Source organism: Nesoenas mayeri (assembly GCF_963082525.1).
Source record: "Nesoenas mayeri genome assembly, chromosome: 1".
Classification (NCBI taxonomy): domain Eukaryota; kingdom Metazoa; phylum Chordata; class Aves; order Columbiformes; family Columbidae; genus Nesoenas; species Nesoenas mayeri.
Window position 1 is genome coordinate 67,087,556 of NC_137541.1, and position 21,190 is coordinate 67,108,745.

At 39.3% G+C, this 21,190-nt stretch overlaps 1 protein-coding gene across 9 annotated transcripts in view; it reads left to right on the top strand.

Annotated features, from left to right (window-relative positions):
- The window catches only part of BICD1 (BICD cargo adaptor 1), a gene marked incomplete at both ends in the record, with an annotated part of 176,428 nt that overhangs the window by 150,891 nt on the left and 4,347 nt on the right, over nucleotides 1-21,190 (top strand). For 4 of the 9 annotated variants that reach the window (XM_080342405.1, XM_080342406.1, XM_080342408.1 and 1 more), the window contains 2 exons: nucleotides 5,017-5,224; nucleotides 19,198-19,245. In XM_080342405.1, the coding sequence (XP_080198531.1) occupies nucleotides 5,017-5,224; nucleotides 19,198-19,245 (256 nt within the window). Of the gene's footprint in view, nucleotides 1-5,016; nucleotides 5,335-6,310; nucleotides 6,502-19,187; nucleotides 19,274-21,190 lie in introns of those variants that run through there. The other 5 variants (XM_080342401.1, XM_080342402.1, XM_080342400.1 and 2 more) reach the window with 5 other exon arrangements.

The following is a 21,190-nucleotide window of genomic DNA, read 5'->3' on the forward strand; positions in this document are numbered from 1 at the left end:
AATGCAATGAAGGTTCTGTTTCTTTTCTGTGAACTATAAAGAAAATCTGTATGACTGGCTGAGTTACAGATTTCCGTTTTGTAAATATCTAATGTTAGTAGGGATAAACCCCACCCAAAGTCTCTATTGCTGCTGATAAACTCCATACAGTACCGATTAAGCACTCACTACATGGCTTGTGGAACATATTCCTGCCCTTGAGGTTGTAAGTTTTGCCCAGTATTTTCTGACCGCGGCTATAAAAAAATCATTAACCGCAAGGTCTTGAACGTCAGAGTGCTCCTACAGATTTTTCTGTTGTATAATATTCTTTTTCCTTCCTTACCCTGGAATCTAATGGCCTTTATAATTAAATCAATCTTCCTAGATGTACAAATCATTAACTCATTCTGAATACTCCATTTGGAATAGCATTTGTTTAAATGACAGAGCTGATATACTGTAGATGGTCTGTTCAATAAGAGAAATCTATTTGAAAATACAAGACTGTAAGATTCTTCATGCAGTAACAATTGATGCAATAGCAATCTTCAGCATAAAAAACCAATTGTTTAGTCTTCTGTTGAATAAAATGGTGGTTTCCATGGTTATCCTGCATCACATGGTACTTATTCCTGAATTTTTACTGTAGCGAGAGCGTCCCTCTGAGAGTAGTTATGTTATAGATCTGAAAATGATTTCATAGGCTATTTGATAGAGCATTATCATTTCTCTTTTGTAAACCATCCTTTTCTGTTCCTTTGGACCCCAAATGGATGTTCAGTCTGGTGCTGAACTGTATGGTTTTTCTCCTCAAATGCACTGGGCAAAGGTCATGCCACATTTTAAGGAGAGCACAACCACACCTCTTTCTGGTCTGAACAGCAAACATGACACTTTCCACCAAACGTCTCCTATGCAGAAAGCAGGACCCATCCTTTTTCCTGTTTTTCCCTGACACTTGTGCATCCTTCCATTCCTTAAGTTCTTTCTTCAGTTCTTCTCTCCCTGAGAAGTCCTACCTGTACCTCTGCTTCTGCAGTTTTTCCCTCTGAGACTGTTTTTTTCCCATTTCAAAATCTCTGTGGTTCTGATCTCTACAGTGTCCTCCTTCCCTCTTCTTTAGCCTTGCGATCCCTTTCTGAATTTACTTCAGACCTCTCAACAACATGTCCTCGATATAGTTCAAACTCCCTTTTCCCCAAACACCTCTTTCCAAAAAGCAAAAGAAAGCAACAACGTATAAAACCTTCTTCTCTGTGGGACGCATGGGCTTTACAGAGCAGACCTGAAGTCCCTGTTGGATGCCGGAGCCCTGTACTGCCCATCAGATTTGCAGCCTCTGCCTTTCGCCTACTTCTTTTGTCCTGGGCTGCTTTGGTAGTGCCAGACCAGAAAAAGAAAAGGGGAGAGCCTTTCCTGCCCCTCCTGTCATTTCCCCTCACTCCAACCCCAAGTCACTGACCCAGGGTGGGAGCTGTGGGAGTGGGAAGCAGTGAGGTGGGTGACCAGTGCTCATCCAGAGGGCAAATGAAAAATAAATTCTTTAAAACATTATTTTTCACATCAGGAGTAGGGGTTGCCCTGGGAGGTGTCTAGTGCTATTGGAGAGAAGGAACTTATTAAAAACTTCTTTAATCCCTAAAGGGATTCAGGAAGCTAATTTTACTGACTCCCTACACATGCTTGCTTTCCCAGCCTAAATAGAGATATTCCAAAGGAGAGAGCAAGAAATATTTTTCATTATATCTCCACAGTCTTGACACTGCCTACACTGATTTTATTCTCCTGTTCTCCATTCATCAAGACATTTTCTTATGATTAAAATTTAAAGAAAAAAGTGTGCTGAGGAGATGGACTAGGAAGTTCAGACAGGTCTTGGGAGTGATCCTAGATGAGAAAACATTTATGAGCAGAAGTGAATTATGCTTATATGGCTAGAGCAAGGATCTGTCACTGTCAGTGTCACTGGATTTTAGCTCAAGCTCTGCTATGATTCATGTTACCTAAATTAGACATAAGCCTGACTCAGTATTTGGTTTGCATTCCTGGAAGAGAGAGATAGATGGAACTAGAAATCCCTTAAACTTCTATATAAGCTTCTTGGATCAGTTCATACAAAATAAGTGGGCTTATGTATCTGTCTGCTTCCTTTCTGAGACAAGAGAGATGAGAAATAGGTGAAATCTTGATTCTGCTCTGGCGGTAAGTAGACAAGCAGACAGCAAGATGACAGTGCTGTGTGTTTAGGAGTCACTTGCAGCTCACACACCCATCCTGGAGCAAAGGAGAAACTGAGAAAGAGCTCTGACTCTGGAGGACATAACCCAACTTTTGTTATTTACTACTATTTGAGTACTTCTGAAAGACCCGTTCAGAGCCCTGGTGCATCCTGGAGCCCTGCTCGGTCTGCAGTGGTCTGTGCCAGGCCAGAAGTCATCTCTCCTAGGAGCTCTTAACCTTTTTCTTCCTCAATATGCTCTGCGATTTCACAAATGTTTATAAGGTGTGTGGGCTAAAGGCAATCTGGATGTGTGTAATGCTTTTTTTCTTTTTTAATTGGAAACACTTCTTTATTTATCCCACACTTGCACGTAGCAGGGAATGTTTCAGTGAAGGGAAATGCTGTGGCTGCAGGCAGTAGCTGCCTCCCACTACATGGAATAACCTTTACTGCTGCAGACATCAAGGAGATCCAAGGCTGTTAATTCAGCAGTTTCTAAAGTTAATTATGGCCTTTACTTAACTGATTTAGGTTTAATCTTTCTGAGCAGTTTTTCTCAAAAAAAAAAAAAAAAAGCTTGAGCAACAAAACACAGAGACAATGGACTATGTATTTCTGAAAAATAATAGGAAACTTCAAGTCATGGTGGAGGTCAGATGGCTGGAACCACCCAAACATCGCAGTGAACTGCCAAGAATGTGGGGTTGCTATTATGGGGAGACTTCTAGGAAAGGCACATCATTAATTAGAACAGTTGAAAAATGTTCAATTAACGAGATTGGTTTTGTCTCAAGTATGAGGCCATCTAACAGCATCAAGTTTATCCAGATTTCTAGGGCCAGCTTGTTATAGTTTGTAGTAGGTTACAAGAAACAGGTTTGTCTAAATCTGCTTCAGTAATATCCATCTTCATGGAGATTATGTTTCTTAACTGCTGTTAGTGGCTTTTACAATGCAGTTGTCTAGATACCAAGACTTCAGACCCGAAGAAAACACATCTTTTTCCAAAAAAAGAAAAAAGGCTTATTTGCATACTAAAACAAGTCAGTTTGTTCCTCTAGTGGCACGGTGCTGAAGATGTGGCTGCAGATGGTACTTTTTAAAAAAATTCAAAAGAAAGAATGTTTAGGGGGAAAAAGGCATCTTCTAGACAAAGAGGAAAGCCCGAGACAAAAAGAGAGATGGATACAGGATCTATCTCATTATAAGAATGAGTCTTCAAAACTCAGATAACACAGGTATTATAGTAATTTCTAGTTTGAATTAATTTAATTTCCAGAATGGTGATTGCATTCTAATGTTTCTGTCAACGAAACTGCCTGAAGTATCAATTGACATTTCATGGCTTGGAGCAGAGATAGGTGTGCAAGTTGGCTTTAAGCCAACCGTTGTTTCAGAAATATCTCTCTTCCTCAAGGCTTTAATAAAGACAGTCATGCTTATTAAGGTCCTGTAGAAGAAAGATAATACTGAAACTGTAGGAGAAACTACGGCTGACTTAGTCATTTTGCTTCCAGTGCCTGAATTATTCAAAAGGAGATTGCAATACATGAGTATTTGTATGTGAAGATTAACTATGAATTTTCAAGTACACTTTATTTCTGTTTCCCAATGAAAAGATTAAAGTTGCAGAGAAATTAGTTTCATCCCTCAGTTTCCAATAGTTCAAAAGTTTAGTGTCACACATTTTGAGAAGGAAAATGGAAATTATCTGTATATATTTTCTGTGAGAGATACGGATAAAGTTACATTCTCATCCATTACACTATTGTAATTACACAACAAATCTGTTTAGATTTATAGAGATCACATGGGGAGGAGATTTAGGAAAGCTGCATCATTTAATGTGAAAAGTTCTTTAATGTTGCCACAAATGTGCAATGGTCACACAGTCCTGCTACCTGCAAATCGTTTCACTACTGAAATACATCTTTCACTTGTGGTTCTTACTGATAAGATGGTCTATTTTTAACAAACTGAAGCTATTTCACTTCAAAAAGTGACCAAGACCATCCTAAAAGGTCTTGCTCTTCCTCTTAACATTAGGAATCATATTTTAAAATGAGACTAAACTGAATTCAGTCTTAAATGCTAACAAAATCATGAGAAAGGTGGGTTTATTTCAAAATCTGTCCCAGAGATTTAAAGCAGATGAAAAAGATACAGCTTTTCATGCAGATAAAAGACACTGAAGGTTAAAACAGGAGTAGGTGACCACAGTAATGGATAACTGAGCACACCTCCAAGGGATGCAACAGTAAATGTCAAATAACTTCAAGGTGTGGGGTTTCCTGAGTAGTACCTCTTTAATCAGTTAAAAATGTCAAACAACTGGGGGCTTCTCATTTCACGAAATCTGATGTGTCAAGTGTTCAAAGTACTTTCAGAGTTGTTATTTGTTTTTTGTTTGTTTGTTTGTTTTTAATAATATTTTGCTGAAGTGGATATTTCTGTCTATGGAAAATAGAAAAATATGAAAAATCTAATTAGTAGACATTCTTACCCATGGTGAGTTACTAGCAGAACCAGGACTCAAAATTGTTATTTGTGGTGTAACCTGGAGATAATCCCAAACCTTCTCTCCAATTGCTCGTTGTCTGCATTAGAAATGATATCATAGACTGCCCCAGTATTCTAGATGCAGATTTCTTCAAAGCGGGAACAGAACAATTTAGGTTATCTGCTTCCAGGATTCGGTTTGGCAAAAACGTGGATGGGAGTCTGTCCCTCTAACTGCAGTCACCAAATGCAGTCACTGGTAGGACTGGTTCTTGGACCAGTTCCCCAGATTTCTGCCTTCTTTGTTTCCCCAGGTGTGATGAGTACGTCACGCAGCTGGATGAGATGCAGAGGCAGCTGGCAGCTGCAGAGGATGAGAAGAAGACCCTAAACTCTCTGTTGCGCATGGCTATCCAGCAAAAACTTGCCCTTACTCAGCGACTGGAGGATTTAGAGTTCGACCATGAGCAGTCCCGACGCAGCAAAGGCAAGCTGGGAAAGAGCAAGATCGGCAGCCCTAAAGTAAGTGAGGAGGCATCAGCCACCGTGCCAAGCATAGACACTTTCCTCCTGCATAGTCAGGGCCCACAGCAACCAAACTTTCTGGTCAGCAGTGGCACTCAGAGGAAAAGGTATGCATGCAGCAATCTTTACAGTACAGTGCAGTGGCCAGACTTTCCTTAAAGTCGTTCACTGAATTGTAAACATTATAATTATTTCCTTCTTAGTTTTTTTAATATTTTTTTAAATTTTCTTCGTACTTTGACTGGGGAGAAGGAGGTGGGGAGGATATGAAGATGAAATTCAAAGCCTGGCAACATGTGGTTCTGGTCCACCTACTCACTATGTTGTTTCTTCCTCCTTCATGCAGTGTTTTAAACTATACTCTGTCAGTGTCTCAGTGCATCTTGTATGTCTTTAATATTAGTGTGAATGTATTTTCTTTAACAAGTTTTCCTTAAGGTTTTCTGTAATGAGCATCTGAAATTATAAAAGGGTTGTGCTATTTGAGTATTTCAGCGCTTAACACAAAAGAAACTGCATCTCTTTGTTAAGCTCTGGTGCTCATTTGTTGTTCATCAGTGCAAAAAGAATATGGGTGTGTTCACTCAGATCGATTTTTCTCCATGGGAGCAAGCAACCTTTTGAAGGGGGATGGCTGCCATTCACAACCTAATGCAAATATTTCACTGTTTAGGCAGTGAGTTCTCATCTTGTGACTGCCCTGCTAAAGCTCTGTAGGTGTGGGGATCTCCATGGTTCTGAAGATGAAAAGGACTCTCCTTTAGAGAAGTCCTAGATAATCATTCCCTTTTCTTGTATGCTGTAGTTACAATGCAAAACCAAGAGGACAGTCAAGGAGCCTTGTACATGTCGACTCCAGGATGCTCAGTTACAACTCAACCCCCTCTCCTCCTCCTCTAATAGGAATCAGGATTTCCAATGCAGGCAAGGTGCCCTGCTCTGGAAATGACATGGGGTGGCAACACTAGCTGTTTTTTACCTATTAAGCACATTAACATGATGTTGTCATTCATGAGGCTTTGAAAGGTAATTAAAGTAAAACTCTTTTGTTTCCATATGTATTTTTCTTGGATCTTCTGCAAGACTATTCTCACCTTCCCTTTGTGATCAGAGCCATCCCAGGACTTCAGGGACCTACCTCCAGAAATTATTAAGAGCCCCCCCTCATCCTGCCTCCACAGAATCATATCTTCTGAGGGGCCCCCCTTCCATGAGTGAATTCATCCATGGGCACCGTCTCAGCAAGGAAAAAAGGTTAACCGTGGCCATACCAGGTAAACATTTTTTCCTTGGGTGCATGTGGTGCTGAGTGGTTAGCAGAGCAGGGGACCCTCCCACCACTGCAGATGCAATCTAATTTGGGCACCTTCTTGGGAACGGAAAAGCAAAATGTCTCCTCCTGTGTCACCTATGGCAGGAGCCGACATTCTGCTGACAGCAGCCCAAACTGGTTCCAGATGCAGTGAGGAAAGTCCTGCAGTGCTATAGGTGGGTGCAGTCCCGCTGGCATCCACAGAGGCTGCACCCCTGTGCCTGGGTGGTGCTTAGTCTGGTGGTGGTGTTGGTAGTCCCCGTGGAAGACACAAAGCCAACGGGATGGAGGAGTTAGATGTGCGAGGACCGGCGAGGGAGTGAGTGGCAGTGTGCAGGAGCCCACACAGCATCCATCTTCTGCTCACCCTGGAGTATTCAGTGATTTTTTTTTCTAAAGAGTAATGTTAAACTCACAGAAGGTTTAGTTTATATAAACTGAGTCATGAAGTTTATCTTTGCAGGAAGCTTTTGCTCTTCATTTCCTGCCAAAATGTAGGATCTGCTTCAAAAAAGGCATAGAAAGGAAATATAAACTGAAATGCCATTTCAGAGGTTGTGACATCTCTCTTCTCCTGAGAGACAAGCTAATTATTACTTTTATCTGTGCCTGAGCAGAACCTTTGGCCTTTAAATATACACACTCTTGTCTGGTGGCAATTTTTTTCATTCTTTGTTTTGAAATTTATTATATGTAAAAAGCATAAGCAGAAAATATAAAAAGCTAAAACCCATAAAGTGGTTTCTGCTCAAGTAAATGTTTATTCTGAAAAGCTGAGCAATACCCTATAGTATGTTATAGCTCTCACAGAGTGCCAGTGATATCACAACTGCCTTGAGTAGTGCTGTGCAAGTAACACCCACTCAGAAGAAAAGTGTAAAACTGCAGAGAGTCTAAACAAGACATTTTCCTAAGGAGCATTGCAGTAAATAAATAAAAGACCTGGCTTCTGGGGAGAAAAAGATGGGGAGCGGGAAAGAAACAAAGACTTGAAAATGTATGAAATAAATGGTACTGATCTTTCAGCAATTCCTTTTTATTCTATTGGCAATGGAATACCATGTGTATTTTCTACCCCGTAGACAGAAATCTGTTTCCTAAACTGTCATTGTCTCTATTCTTTCCTCTTCATCCTAAAACAGAATAAGGATTATTTTCTTTCTGACGGACATCTGCATCTCTTTAAAGAACTAGATTTTGCATTTGCTATATAGCCAAATTGTCCCTGGTTTGGAAGTGCAAGGATCTAGGCCCAAAACCGGCAATTTTCTAGCATTCAACTTAAAAGACTCTTCTAATTATAATTGCATTTCCCATGTACAATTTACAAGATTGCCAGGCCAAGGAGAAACAGATTTTAATCCAAGAATTGGATGATCTTTGTGTCAAGAACCCTGACTGTATGTTGTAAATGCAGTTTAGTGGTTGGAAGAAGTAACGATTTTAAAAAGAACTGTGCTTAACAGATAGGTAAACAGAATTTACTGTATTGCAAAATTGTTAGTAAAAAGGTAAAATATGTGATCTTTGAATTTGAGACTCTGGATCCTGACTAAACCTGTATCTGACACGTCATGGAGCATGATAGATGTATGGACCACAGATTGAGCAATACTGACATGGTCTCTAAAGTTTTCTAGTAACAGAAGCCAAATGATGAAGCCACCTGAAAAGTAGAATTGTCCAAAAAATAATGTTTGTCTGGAGTCTTACCTGGCACTTTAAGTACATCTCTACATGTTCAGAATGTAAGGGTCTTGAGACAGTATTACTCATTTATTTTATAATTTTCCCTATGAATCTACAACAGTCTCAGCTTTCTGAATGCATTTGTCAAAATTTTATGCCATCACATGACCTTGATCTCAACCTGTGACAATGACAAGTTCAAAACAGAGATATTTCTGAGCTCTCAGATTACATTATTAGCAGGGCCCATGTTAGAATCAGGTCGAGGATTAGGTAGGGAATTTTTCAGCATTGTTCTTACCAGTTTCTAGAAGATTTCTTATTGTTATTAACAGATTAAAGGAATGATACACCAAGGAGGTTTGGGGTTTTTTTTGCCATCTGTCTAATCTGTTTCCTGAAAGTAAGGAACAGTGAAGGATAGAATCATAGAATCGTGTTAGTTGTAAGAGACACTTAAGATCATCGAGTCCAGCCATTACCCTAACACTGTCAAGTCCACCACTAAACCGTGTCCCTAAGAGGCTTATGTATGCATCTTTTAAACATCTTCGGAGATGGTGACTCCATCACTTCCCTGGGGCAGCCTGTTCCAATGCCTGACAACCCTTTTGGTGAAGAAGTTTTTCCTAACAGCCAATCTAAACCTCCCCTGGCGCAACCTGAGGCCATTTCCTCTCATCCTATCACTTGCTGCTTGGGAGAAGAGACCAACACCCACCATGCTACAACCTCCTTTCAGGTGGTTGCAGCAGGGATAACGTCTCCCCTCAGCCTCCTTTTCTCCAGGCTAAACAGCCCCAGTTCCCTCAGCTGCTCCTCATCAGACTTGTGCTCCAGACCCCTCAGCAGCCTCGTCACCCTTCTCTGAACTCTCTCCAGCACCTCAATGTCTTTTCTGTGGTGAGGGGCCCAAAACTGAACACAGGATTCAAGGTGGGGCCTCACCAGCCCGGAGTACAGGGAGACAATCACTTCCCTAGTCCTACTAGCCACACTGTTCTTGATTCATGCCAGGATGCTATTGGCCTTTTTGGCCACCTGGGCACACTGCTGGCTCATATTCAGCCAGCTGTTGACCAACACCCTCAGGTCCTTTTCTGCCAGGCAGCTTTCGAGCCACTCTTCCCTGAGCCTGTAGCGCTGCTTGGGGTTCTTGTGACCCAAGTGCAGGACCCAGCACTTGACCTTGTTGAACCTCATACAGTTAGCCTCAGCACAATGATCCAGCTGGTTCAGATCCCTCTGTAGAGCCTAGGATGTTATTCTGCTGCTTTCATAGGGAATGTTTAAAAGCCTTGTATCAGAAAGAATTTCCTTTCTTAGGTGACTTATGCAGTCAAGAAAGCCAGCAAGAAATGTAGTAACCCACACCTGCTTCTTCATCAGAGAGGATGCAAAAGAGCAGCATGCAGACTCAAACATTATGGAGCAGAGTATAGCTTGGCTTGAGGTTGTAGCCTCAGGAGTGGAGGAACAATGAAGCCTAAATGAAATGCAATCAGTTTTGTTTTGTTTGTTTTTCTTTTAAATTGCGAACTATTTCCTTCTTACATATTTTTCTTAAAATAATGTTCAAGTGGAATTTATCATGTGGGGTAAGATCCTTGGCTTTGGCTCCTGCTTCTTGCTTCTTCACATTATTTTGGCAGTGCGAGGTTATGGAAAGCATCTTCAAAAGGCATGTTATGGGTAGAAGCCCTTGGTAGGAAATGAAGCTGTCTTTACCCTCCCCTTTTTGATGAAGTGGTTGGGAAAATGACCAAGGGAGGCTCAGGCTGACACAAGTCTCCACAGCAGAGGTTTTCTGCAGAGGTGAGCCTGTGCACCTTACAGCATTGGAAAAGTAGGGGGAAAAAAAATTAATAGCAGGTTTGGGTGTTCTTTAGTTGTGTGGTGAAAAGAGTTTAAGTTCAAGGTCTTGAGCTATGCACATTTTTTGTTTATTTAGGAATACTTTGTCAAAAATAGTTCCAGCTTTCTTTTGAGCTTAAATACCAGTGTCAGAGAGCTCCTCATGGATTTCTAAACCTTGCTGCTATAGACATTACTTCAGTAACTCAAACTCGCTTTTTTATGCACTTCTCCATTTTGAAACAGCAGGACTGTTAGAAGTCTGAACATAGAGAAAAGCACAGCTTCTTTTAAAAATGTTTGTGAAAGAAGTCCTTTGAGGAACACTATCAGCTCAGACCTGAATTTTGCTAGAAGAGTGATCTGTAGATCTTCATGATTGCTCAGATCATCCAGTGAACAGTTTTAAATATTACTTACTTCTCCTTTATGAAGGAATTTTATAGGTTAATGAAAAGGAAAATCAGCTTGATTAGGATCTAGATACCTCTTTCTGCACTGAATTTGCATTAAACAATTTTATTCTGAATTCTAGTTTATGACCAGTATAGATTCACCTGTACATTAAGTGAGAGTTTACTCTTGAAAATCAGGGTAGGTAGTTAACTGAGCCACCACTACTAAATAAGATATACAACCATATAATATTTAAGTAGTCAGGCTAGTCTGCTCTGATTGTTCAGTCAGGTAAGTTTGATTTGATTCATCCAAGCAACGCAAAGCAACTGGAGCATGAAAGTTCTTCAGAACAATTATTTTCCAAAAAAACACCCCCACGATTTTATTCTGACAACTCAAATTTACAGTCCGACTGGAAATTACCATTTGCCAAATGAGAGATCTGTGGATGATTCTTCTGAGTCCTCGGCAATGAATATATTGTATTTTTATCCACCAAGAATGTACTTGTGTTGATGGAGATTCTGTACCTGTAAGATGTCTCTGAACTTGTGAAATCAGGCACACTACTGACTATTCCAAGACTTGTGCAGTATCGGTCTAATCTATCTCTGCTCTCTGTGAAAAATGGATTTTATGTGCTTTTTAGCAGGTTTTTTTTAAAAGTTAATGGTAGGATATTTTTACCTGAACATGATGCTCTTCACAAAAAAGATAATTCAGTCATTATTGACTTATTATCTGTGTTCACTTTTTGTTCTGCATTGTTATTTTTTTCCGTGGGTTTTGTAAACATGCCATATTTGTGTATATATATGATCATTGTTTAATGAGCGGTATTAGTGCATATATACAGATACATGTATATATCTTCCTGCTCTTGAGGCTGTGTCCTGCATCTGATATGCTCATTTAAGTAAGTTTAATGAGCATCACATATTTATGCCATTTCAAGCATGGTACATTGTCCTTGTGGAGGCCTTTTTGAATTTGAAGAACAATATCCTTGCCAAGGACGTTAGTTGGCTGTAACTGATGAAGAAGTCAGCTGGCTAAATGTACTTTTACCTCTTGGTGCCACTGTGAATAGGACCTTTTTGCTCTATGTTTTTCCTCTCTTGCATTTAGCTTTCCAGTTATCACTGATGAGACCAGCACCATACATTTCATGCTGATCAATATAATTTAGCTACTTCAATATAATTCAGCTATCATGGCATGAATTCACTGCAGTTCTACAAGTTTCATTTAATTTCTGTTTGTATTTTTTACTATGTAAAGAATGCAGTTCTGAAATACAATCTGTTTTTAATAGAAGCCCAGATCTATTTGTTAAAACATTAAAAAAGAATGCAGTGAAATCCATGCCTTACTGCTGTATATTTTCATTAAAAGGTTATTGACATTTTTCACTCTATATCTAAATTATGATGTCATTGCTGGTTTATATTAGCGTCATTTGTTGAAGTTGTCCAGTAAAATCCTAGACTTCTGGTTGTTTCTGACTAAATAACTATGTAGTTGACACATTGTATGTTTAAGATATGTGACCAGATATTTGTTGCTTTCTAAGAAAATTTTGGGCTTTGGAATCCAGTCTTGTCAATTAACTAAAACAGCTATTGAAACATCTTGACAATGTTGGTAACAAGAAACATCTGTCCTTTTTTTATGACAAGGTTTAATGTGGTTTCATGACTTACTGATTTTTAACATCAAATATACAGAAATACTCAATATTGTGCCTCTGATAAAATGGGCAAAGCTGAAGAGAGTTTCTGTTTAGATTAGACATGCTGATATTTTAGCTCTCTAAGAGAGCAGATCCTTGGGATGTCGTGATGTATGGAGTAAGCTCACCAGCAATTCTTTAATCAAGACTAGTAGACCTCATTGTAAGTATCTTCCTGCCTGAATCTTTTAGGGCTATGAAAGCTTATTGTTTTGTCTGATGTTGTTTCTAAAGTTACCATTCCCACTGACTTCAAATTTTGGATCAGGCCCTTCTCTACCCATAAAATAGTACAAATATTTTTGGTTTAGCCATCTGAAATATATCCTAGACATGTTTCTATGAATGATGGGTAACCAACAAGACAGAAGTGTGATGATTCCTGTATTTTTAAGGCCTTTCTTTTCCCCTTTTGAAATGTTTAAAATGTGTATGTCTTTTAGAGGTTATTTAATGAATCATCAGACCCTTCTAAATGTGCTTTTTATGAACTGTATATAAAAGAAAGGAACTGAATATATATTTTCAGCTTCTACCATTTCCATTTCTGCTATTTTACTAACCCATTATTTAGCTTCTCAGTAGATTTAATGAGGAATTATTTAAAGCATTCACAGAAACCATTTGAGAAATAACAAACACATTATGATACGGAAAGTGTGAAAAAGCCTACAGAGCTGACAAGAAACCTCTTAATATTCTTAGTCTTCAATTGGAAAGAAATGCATTTCACTAATTTTGCGAAGGTACCTTGCCTAGGTATTATTTGTATTTTTAAAAATTGTTCTTAGTATGAGCTACAGCAAAGGGCAACACTGGGATACAGATTTATCACAATACTTTGGGCTTCCAGTACCACTGAAGCACATGGACTGATGGGGGAACAGCTCTTTAGGTTGGGGATAATTCAAGTGTAAAAAGAAAGTAGAAATCAAATCATGCAAAATAAGGAAATAAGGGGAAAACCTACTCCATGTAGTGTAGCTGTTGTATGGATGAAAGACCTCACTAGAACACAGCCAAGAAACCTGACATGTTCTCAAAAATCACTGAATCAGTGACCTACTAAACCATGTCTGTGTGTGTTATGTGTCAGGTAGTGCATGAAGTTGTTAGGGATGCTCCATGAGTTGGTCTGTGCGAGTTGCCAGTAGAAATAGCATTTCGCTAAATACTGTAAGAAAATAGTGATTAAATCCCCTACCTGTTCCAATAACCTCAATCTCCTGCTCTTACTCCTGAGAAGAATTTATCAGAAGTCTCTCTGTTATGTTTACTCTGTCTGACCTTGTCCTGAAGGTAAAGAACTGAGAGGATGAGGAGCAGAAGGAGGCCTGTGTCAGAAACTTGGGAGTGTAGAAACAGTGGGACATTCCCAGGCCACCTTTGCAAGAAAGAGCAAACACGTGGAGATGACTGGAGATGTGGATTTTAGATCCATCCTACTGCTGTCTTACTGCATGTTTGTGCAATATGTAGATATTGCTGGTACCTTCAGCTCTGTGTGTGAACAGGAGTTCTGCAGCATGCTCAAGTCTCTTAACCTTTGTTCTTCAAATAATTTTTGACAAGACTAAGAAATAAGTAGCAGAATAATTCATTGTTGTTGAAACATCTCCAACAATAATCTAAGACACCAGATTTCTCTGAATAGCAAGCTTAAGATGTGAGCTACCTGAGTATTTGCATGACTTGACACAAAAATTTCATAGTAAATCAGATTTCTGTGAAGCCAAAATTGATATTTGGTTGATAAATGTGTTAATCATCTCAAATCTATCATTCATTATTCAGTTTAAGGGAAACAGGGGTAAAACTTAGAGAGTCTAGATAGTGGCAAATGTCTGTGCAGGCGCTAACTTGCACCTGGTGGAGTTTATTTGGATGCCTGTGTGCCAGCTGTGCCAGAATGGGGCTGGCTGTCCCCAAGCTGCACAGTGACCCTGTACCGTGGCTTAGTCCTCCTGCACTGCTTGTTTGTCGCCCAGGCCAGGACAAACCCAAGTTAATCTCGCTCTGAGAGAGCTGGGGTTAATAAGGCCGACCAAGCTCCATGTTGAAGCCATGTGGTTGTTCTGCCATAGTCCTCTCCTTCCAGGGCTGGCCTGCCGAAACACAGAGCTGCACCCAGTGTGCAGCTGGCAGGCTGACCAGCTGAGGCTGTACATAGGGCAGAGGTAACGGTGTTATTTCCAGACCCAAACCAACCCTGGAAGCAGGAGAAGGGAGAGACTCTTCTAATCTTTGACCTGTACTATTGTTTGTGCACTTTTTCTAAGGTAAGCCACAGCTGTTCTCTCACCAGCTGCTCTTTGCGATAACCATTACCACTTAAGGAAGGTCAAGGTTTTCTTGGCATCCATTAGAAAAACAGAGATAAATTATAAGTGAAAACAGCTAGTCGAATAATGGTACAAACTCATGTCCTCATCAGCCCTGGACATAAACAGTTCTGGGACTTTTCTCATCCTGCCAGATTACAGTTTGAAAGCATCTCTACAAATCTCAACTCAGCAATGTGGGTGAGTGTTTTAGTGCCCTTTGCCCGATTCTTCTTGGCATCTCACATTTGTCTTTTGGGTTTGGAATTTTTTCTTGGTCCCCACCTTTGAGTAGAGAGGATTGATTTATTGACTTTGTAGGGCTTGCTGTGTGATGCAACGTGTTTCTGCCTCTGCACAACCAGAAGACTACTGATTTGTTCTTTGCCCAATACTTTTGACTCATGCTATTAACCATTCATTCCTTCCCATTAAATTGACAACTTGGGGAAGAAAACAATTCATTACCATACAAATGGAGACAGCTTCTCTTTTCAAATAAATTGTCAATAACACCTTCATAGTCGTGTTATCAAATTCCTCAAACTTTATGGAGCAAGTTCAATTGACATTGGGTAGCATGACACAAAGTGAGATAGCTCAAAAACTTTTAGCTAGTAAAGAAGGGCTTTCTTTTGGCTTGAAGTGGTCAATGGGATGCTAAGGAGAGATTGTTTTAAAAGAATGGAAAAGCATCAATCTCACATTTTGTAATAAGCATTTCTTGAGAACTTTTTTTTTACCAAGAACAGATTTTTCCCAATGTTTTTTATATCAGAAACACCAAATGTGTAAGAGTACTTGTAAAAAATGTTTGGTTTGTTCTTTGACTCTCAATTTCACCCTTTCAGATAAATGAGAAAAAAACCCCTCTTCATTGATTAACTCAACTAGACGTAGTTAACAATATGTTATATATCAGTTACTTATGCACAGCATCCCTAGTGCTTATCTTGGGATTCTGGGTGCGGTCTCTGACAGCACCGTTTAGTGCATACTGAGTGTCAAAATGTGCTGAAATGTTCCACTGCAATGTGCTGGGTCCTGAGCAGGTGGGACTGAAAATGCTTGCACTCAGGATTTTCACTGGGGACATTGCTGATGTCAACAGAAGGCGATGCCCATCTCTTGGACAGTGATAGCCCAGCTAAGCAGGCCTGTGTTGATTGGAGTCACCCAGTTCACAGACTGGAGGGCAGAGCACACCTTGTGACATGAGGGAAATGCATTGTTTTTGTGACCAACCTGAAAGGAAGTATAGGAAAAACTTTTTTTGTTTGTGAGATTTGCCCTTGGCAGACAACTTACAGCAGCACAGTCAGTCCTCATATGAGCAGATGTAGCTTCTCCAAGCTTGGTATTTTTAATACTCTTATGACAGGAGCTGATTAGTCCAATTAGGACTAGGTATTAGATTCCAAAGGAAAATCATCACTGGCTAATCTGTGAGAGAGGAAATCTCTGAGCCTTTTACACCACCCTTGCCAGCAAATGGCTTAAATGTTAAGAACTGGAGAACCAGAACAGGCCTGATGTACAGCATGAGTCAAGCCTTAAAGCTCCAACAGATACAGTGGTGTTTGTTGCCTCTTACTGCCACAGGACTCTGTACAGACTCAAGTCCTGCTGAATTCAGTGAAAACGAGTGTGTGAATTTTTCTGTACAGTAGCTCCTCTTTGCCTTTTGTGGTTGAAATGGTCACTGAACTTCATTTGTTTGTAATAGGTTCATAGGATTGTAAAAGGGCTCTTAAGAGATCGACCAGCCCACCCTCTGCCCACAGTAGTTTATTTCCTCACAGCAAATGGAGGTGATGGACAAATAAGATAGTCTGTATTTAATAACTTCATTAAAAATTTTGCTAGTAGAGTTCTCTGAAGACTCACCAGAAAAGTATTATCTGTGCCTGTTTCTTAAGTGCCTTCTACACAAACAGCAAAGTTCCATTCTGTAGCTCAACTGACAGTCCTTGAGATTTGAAAAGTACTGGGAACAGGCCTCTTCCAATGTAATTTTTTATTTGTTTTTATTTTTTAGTAAAAAAGAGTATGTGTGTCTTAAGGTATGTGACACTGACCACAGAATCAGTAACGGCATTTTTGAAACTTGTAACCTTCAAAAGAATGTTTCAGAAAGAAACAAGCATTTATTTGATACAGACAGGAGTTCTTTAGTAGAAGGGAAGGACTGAATGCTGGCTTCTAATTTGCACCTTTAAAATGACTTCTTGTTACATTGTGTTTACAACTGTCATGGCATTAAAGAACAGGGTTATAAATGCTCCAGGACACTTAAAAGGACTGAATATATAAGGAATAAAGTTATCTCTGGCACAGCTACTTGGACATATGTAGATAAGAGCTCTTTTGAATTTGAAATGTGTATATGTAAGCCATATGCATTCTGCTTCACTCTTTCCTAGCATAATCCTCAAAAACTTCACTCCTGGAAGATGTAGGAGGAGGATTCAGCCATTTAAAGTTGTGTGGATCACCAGATATCATACTGATGTGAGTGTGAGCCAGACTGTGTGAGCATTGCTGATGCCAGGTAGAATTGTTTTTTTATGTGAAGTTGAGGGAGTTTGGTCACATAAAAGACTTCCAAGTTGCATAATGCTTGCAGAATCTGGCTCTCTATTCATGCATTCTGCCAAATCTAGCAGATGAAGAGGCATCATAAAATATTTGCAGGATGTTTGAGATATTAGAACAGGATCATAAATTGGGGATTTGCCTTGTTCTGGAAAAGCCTGTCAGAGCAATTTCTTCTGCATTTATGTAATCTTCCACACCTTTTCATCACACAGCGTTCTGTATCATATTTCATTTCCCACTGACTACCTTCTATAAGCTGTTGTCAGGGATGACTTTGCTTTGAACTCCTGCAAAGTAGTTTGTTTAGAGTAAGACCTTTTTTCAATAATCATTTCCCATCTATAGTTAGCCTGATCTGACTGTCTGCCAAGGGCCCTTTCCTTTTACCAGCTTTATAGTGAAATGACAGACTCTTCTATTCGTGGTTCAAACACACTGCAAACTCTTGCACTCCTCTGCTAAAAGATATACTGAGGACTTTAGTGACCATCCTGGCTAATAAGAGAATGACAAAGTATCTTTCACATTTAATTTCTGCTTCATGACACCATGGTGTCAGCACTTTACTGTGCTTCTATTTTTTCTGATATAGACACCTATGTACTTGAAAACAGCTCCAAACCCCTTTCCTTGTGGCTGAAGCAGCAAGGAACTAGCATTTTGGGTACACTTGCTTTCACCCACTGGAGGTCAGCACAGATCTTCATAGGAAGTAGGGAGAAGCACTTTGGACTTGTGTGAAATGGCAATGTTATGATACTGGATATGGTGCTCAGTGTTGCTAGGAAGGTGTATTGCTCTGCATTGTACTTGATGTCATCTCAGGACTCTTGACAGCAAATTACTTGCACTTTCCTCCACTTGACTGAGACAAAGAATAGAAGTGGGTTTTGGAAAACACCCATATTTTAAAGATAAATGATTACTGGTGTTGAGCTTTAAATAGCAACCAATCGAAAAACAAAACAACAAAATCAAATTCTTACCAAGCACACGAAGTCTAGTTGTCTCATTCTTAAGGTTCGAGGGAAAGTAACTCCTTTCCACTGAAGAGTCAGGTTGAGAATCAGGTTGAAGCTGTCAGAGAGGAGGATAGATCTGCAAGTTCTGCTGGAGATAGTTATCTCCAGTAGTTTTCTGGGTGGTCACAATTTTACCCATAGATTTTAATGTTTGAAAGGACCCTGATGACTCTTACATCTGACAATCTGATTCACATAGGCTGTGGAATGAAAGGCCAGACCGCTGCAGGGACATTTAGCAATTCTTGAGATCTGGAAATCCTGGTAAAAACTAGTGAGCCAGAAAGCAGGATTGTCTTGTTAAACTATTTTACTTAAGTCCCACAAACATTACTGAGTTTAAAGCTGTTTTCGTATTCCAAATGTCACAGTAAAAATGTAGCAGTAAAGGATTATTTGGCTTTTCTGTTATTTAATAAATTGAGAACTAGAATGCGGCTTTGCAAGTGATTAATGTGGAAACTGCTTTGGCAGAGAATTGATAAAGTAATCTAGGCAAAACAGCGAAAACCAACTGTATCAACTTCTCCCTTTTTCCTACAAAAAATAATCTCACAAGCACTATTTACAAGTTGTGCAGACTTTCTTGCAAGCTTATTCTCAGAAATCGTAATGAAATGCCATCTGTAAGTGTTGTTATCTGGATGTAAGTTCTCTGGAGAAATTTTGAGTAGCTTTATTGACACTTTTTATATTAGATGTAAGCAAAACAACTTCATCACCAGCAGGAGAATGATGAGGATGAGGTTTAAAGCCAGATCCTGAATACAGCCCATTATTGTTACCTGTTTAAACAAAATTTTACCCATGCCAAGGAAAGACAAACAGAACTGTCTTCACTGTTTCTTATGAAAATAAAAAAGGCAGCAACTAATGTTATTACTGTCAGGAAAAAAAAAAAAAGGTGTTTCTGTTGGATAAGGAACCGAGAACACATTCCTCACTAAATCTCTCCGTTAGATGCATAGCCTGTGTACTATTGTTACTAACCCCTTGCTCTGTAATCTCTCTGTATATATGTCTAATTTATCAGTTTCTTGTAGATTGTCAGCAGCCTGCTGCCTCCGTACCGCCACACGGCTCACAACTAGCCAGGGGGCCAGATTGCCAGACTGTCAGGTAAACCTCACTAACTCTTTTCTCTTTGTACACAGCTGCATGTGTCTCTGCAATTCCTCTTCTCTTCATTATACAAAAAGCTCTTCACTACCCTTCTTCACTAACAGCAAACTTATAACAACTTGAGGAACAGTGATAATTTCTGCAGTGACAGTACAAGCATGAATCACAGCATTCAGGCACTTATATCTGCATAAAAATATGGAAAAGAATACGAAGTTGGATCCTGCAGTCCTCATTTGGACAGTTTCTCAATTATGCCAAAATAGTAATGATTTTATTTTATTGCTAGATAAATTTACGTAAATGAGAGACTTTCAATTTTAGGGATATGTGTAGGCTCCTCTTTTAGTAAGCTCGTATTTTAAAGGCATTTGTGAGATTTTAGCAGACACTTTTCAGAAAGCTCTCCTTGACTTGAAAACCTGGACCCACCGCAGTCAATTCTTAATCTTTTTTTTTGAAAGTAAACTCCTGGTGTCCTTGCTTGTAGGTGGTGCAAACACCGTACCTCAAGCACCGCTGAACAGTAATTCTGTGAGCCACATAGGAGGTGTCTCAGTGGCCTGGGAGAAACCACTTCATTTGTGCCTCTTTTATTACCTACAAAAGTGGAAGTATTACGAACTTCTTACCATATACGGGTATTATGAAAAATTTACTGAGAAGTTAATGAAAGCTCATTATAACTGATAAGTACCATTTACTGGTTTGCAGTTTGGAGTTTTACAGCACACTGAAAAGAGGTACTGGTTCCATTTAAAATCCTTAAAATCCCTCTCAGGTGGTTTCTGCTGTATTTTAGATGTTACAAGAGTTTGAGACTACTATAAGGTGCTTTGGTTACATGGAAGTTTAATGCCAACAAGTCTTATTTTAACCCAATGTAATTTTCCATCACAAACTGAAAGCCTGGTTTTTTTTTTTTTTCCCTTCATCCATTAGCTGTAGTGAATTTTAAGTGGGACTTGTGTCACTCTTGCTTTTCTAGTAATTGTGATTCCAGTGCATGGATTTTAGTGAACATCACTGGATAAGCAATGAGCATATTCAAGCCAAATGAAACTCCAGGACACATCTAGTCAATTTATTTAGCTATACATTTGTCTGTCTTTTTGCCTAAATCTGTATCTTAAAAAGAGTGTGTCTGGTTTTGGATCATATTCAGGTTTCTGTTGAATGCAGTGAAGACCTCATTTTCATTATGAGAGGCCAAACTCTAGATCCAAATTATTTATTAACAAAAAAACCCCAAACCAACTAAACAACACCTCAACCCCCACAACAACAAAAAAACACAAAACCCCCACAAACAACCCCCCAGATACTTCAAATGAAATTAATTTTAATAAGAATTAATGCTTTTATTTTCAGTAAACTAGGAAATAAATTAAAAATAAGGTAAAATATTACTAAAAGAAAAATGGTTGCATTCTGAAAATATCAGTGTTCTGTTTGTATTTTCTGTTGCTGATTTGTTACAGTTACAATCAATGCCAGACAATACTGCGTGCGAATGGCATCTTTAAGACAGAGAACAGAGTACTTAATAACACCAAAGGGCTTTGCTTGCTATTTTCTAATTGATTTTAGAAATACATGATTAGCATTTTGAGTGCTACAGGAAAAAAACAGAGCTGCTTAAAACCAGACAATACTACTAACACAAAAAATGACACAGGCTTCATTCATCAACTGAATGAATAAATCCTCAGATGATACCAGCCCTTAAAGAGAATTTACAAAAATGTCTATTAAACCCAAATGTTTTCAATGCTGCACATATCCCATGGGGGGAACGTAACAATGTTCTTCCTTATTCTCAGTTAACAGTCAACAGCTTTATGTGTTTCCATGACTCTTTATTGCTTTACGTTATTAATCTCACCTGCCATCCACTACTGCCCGCAATTGTCA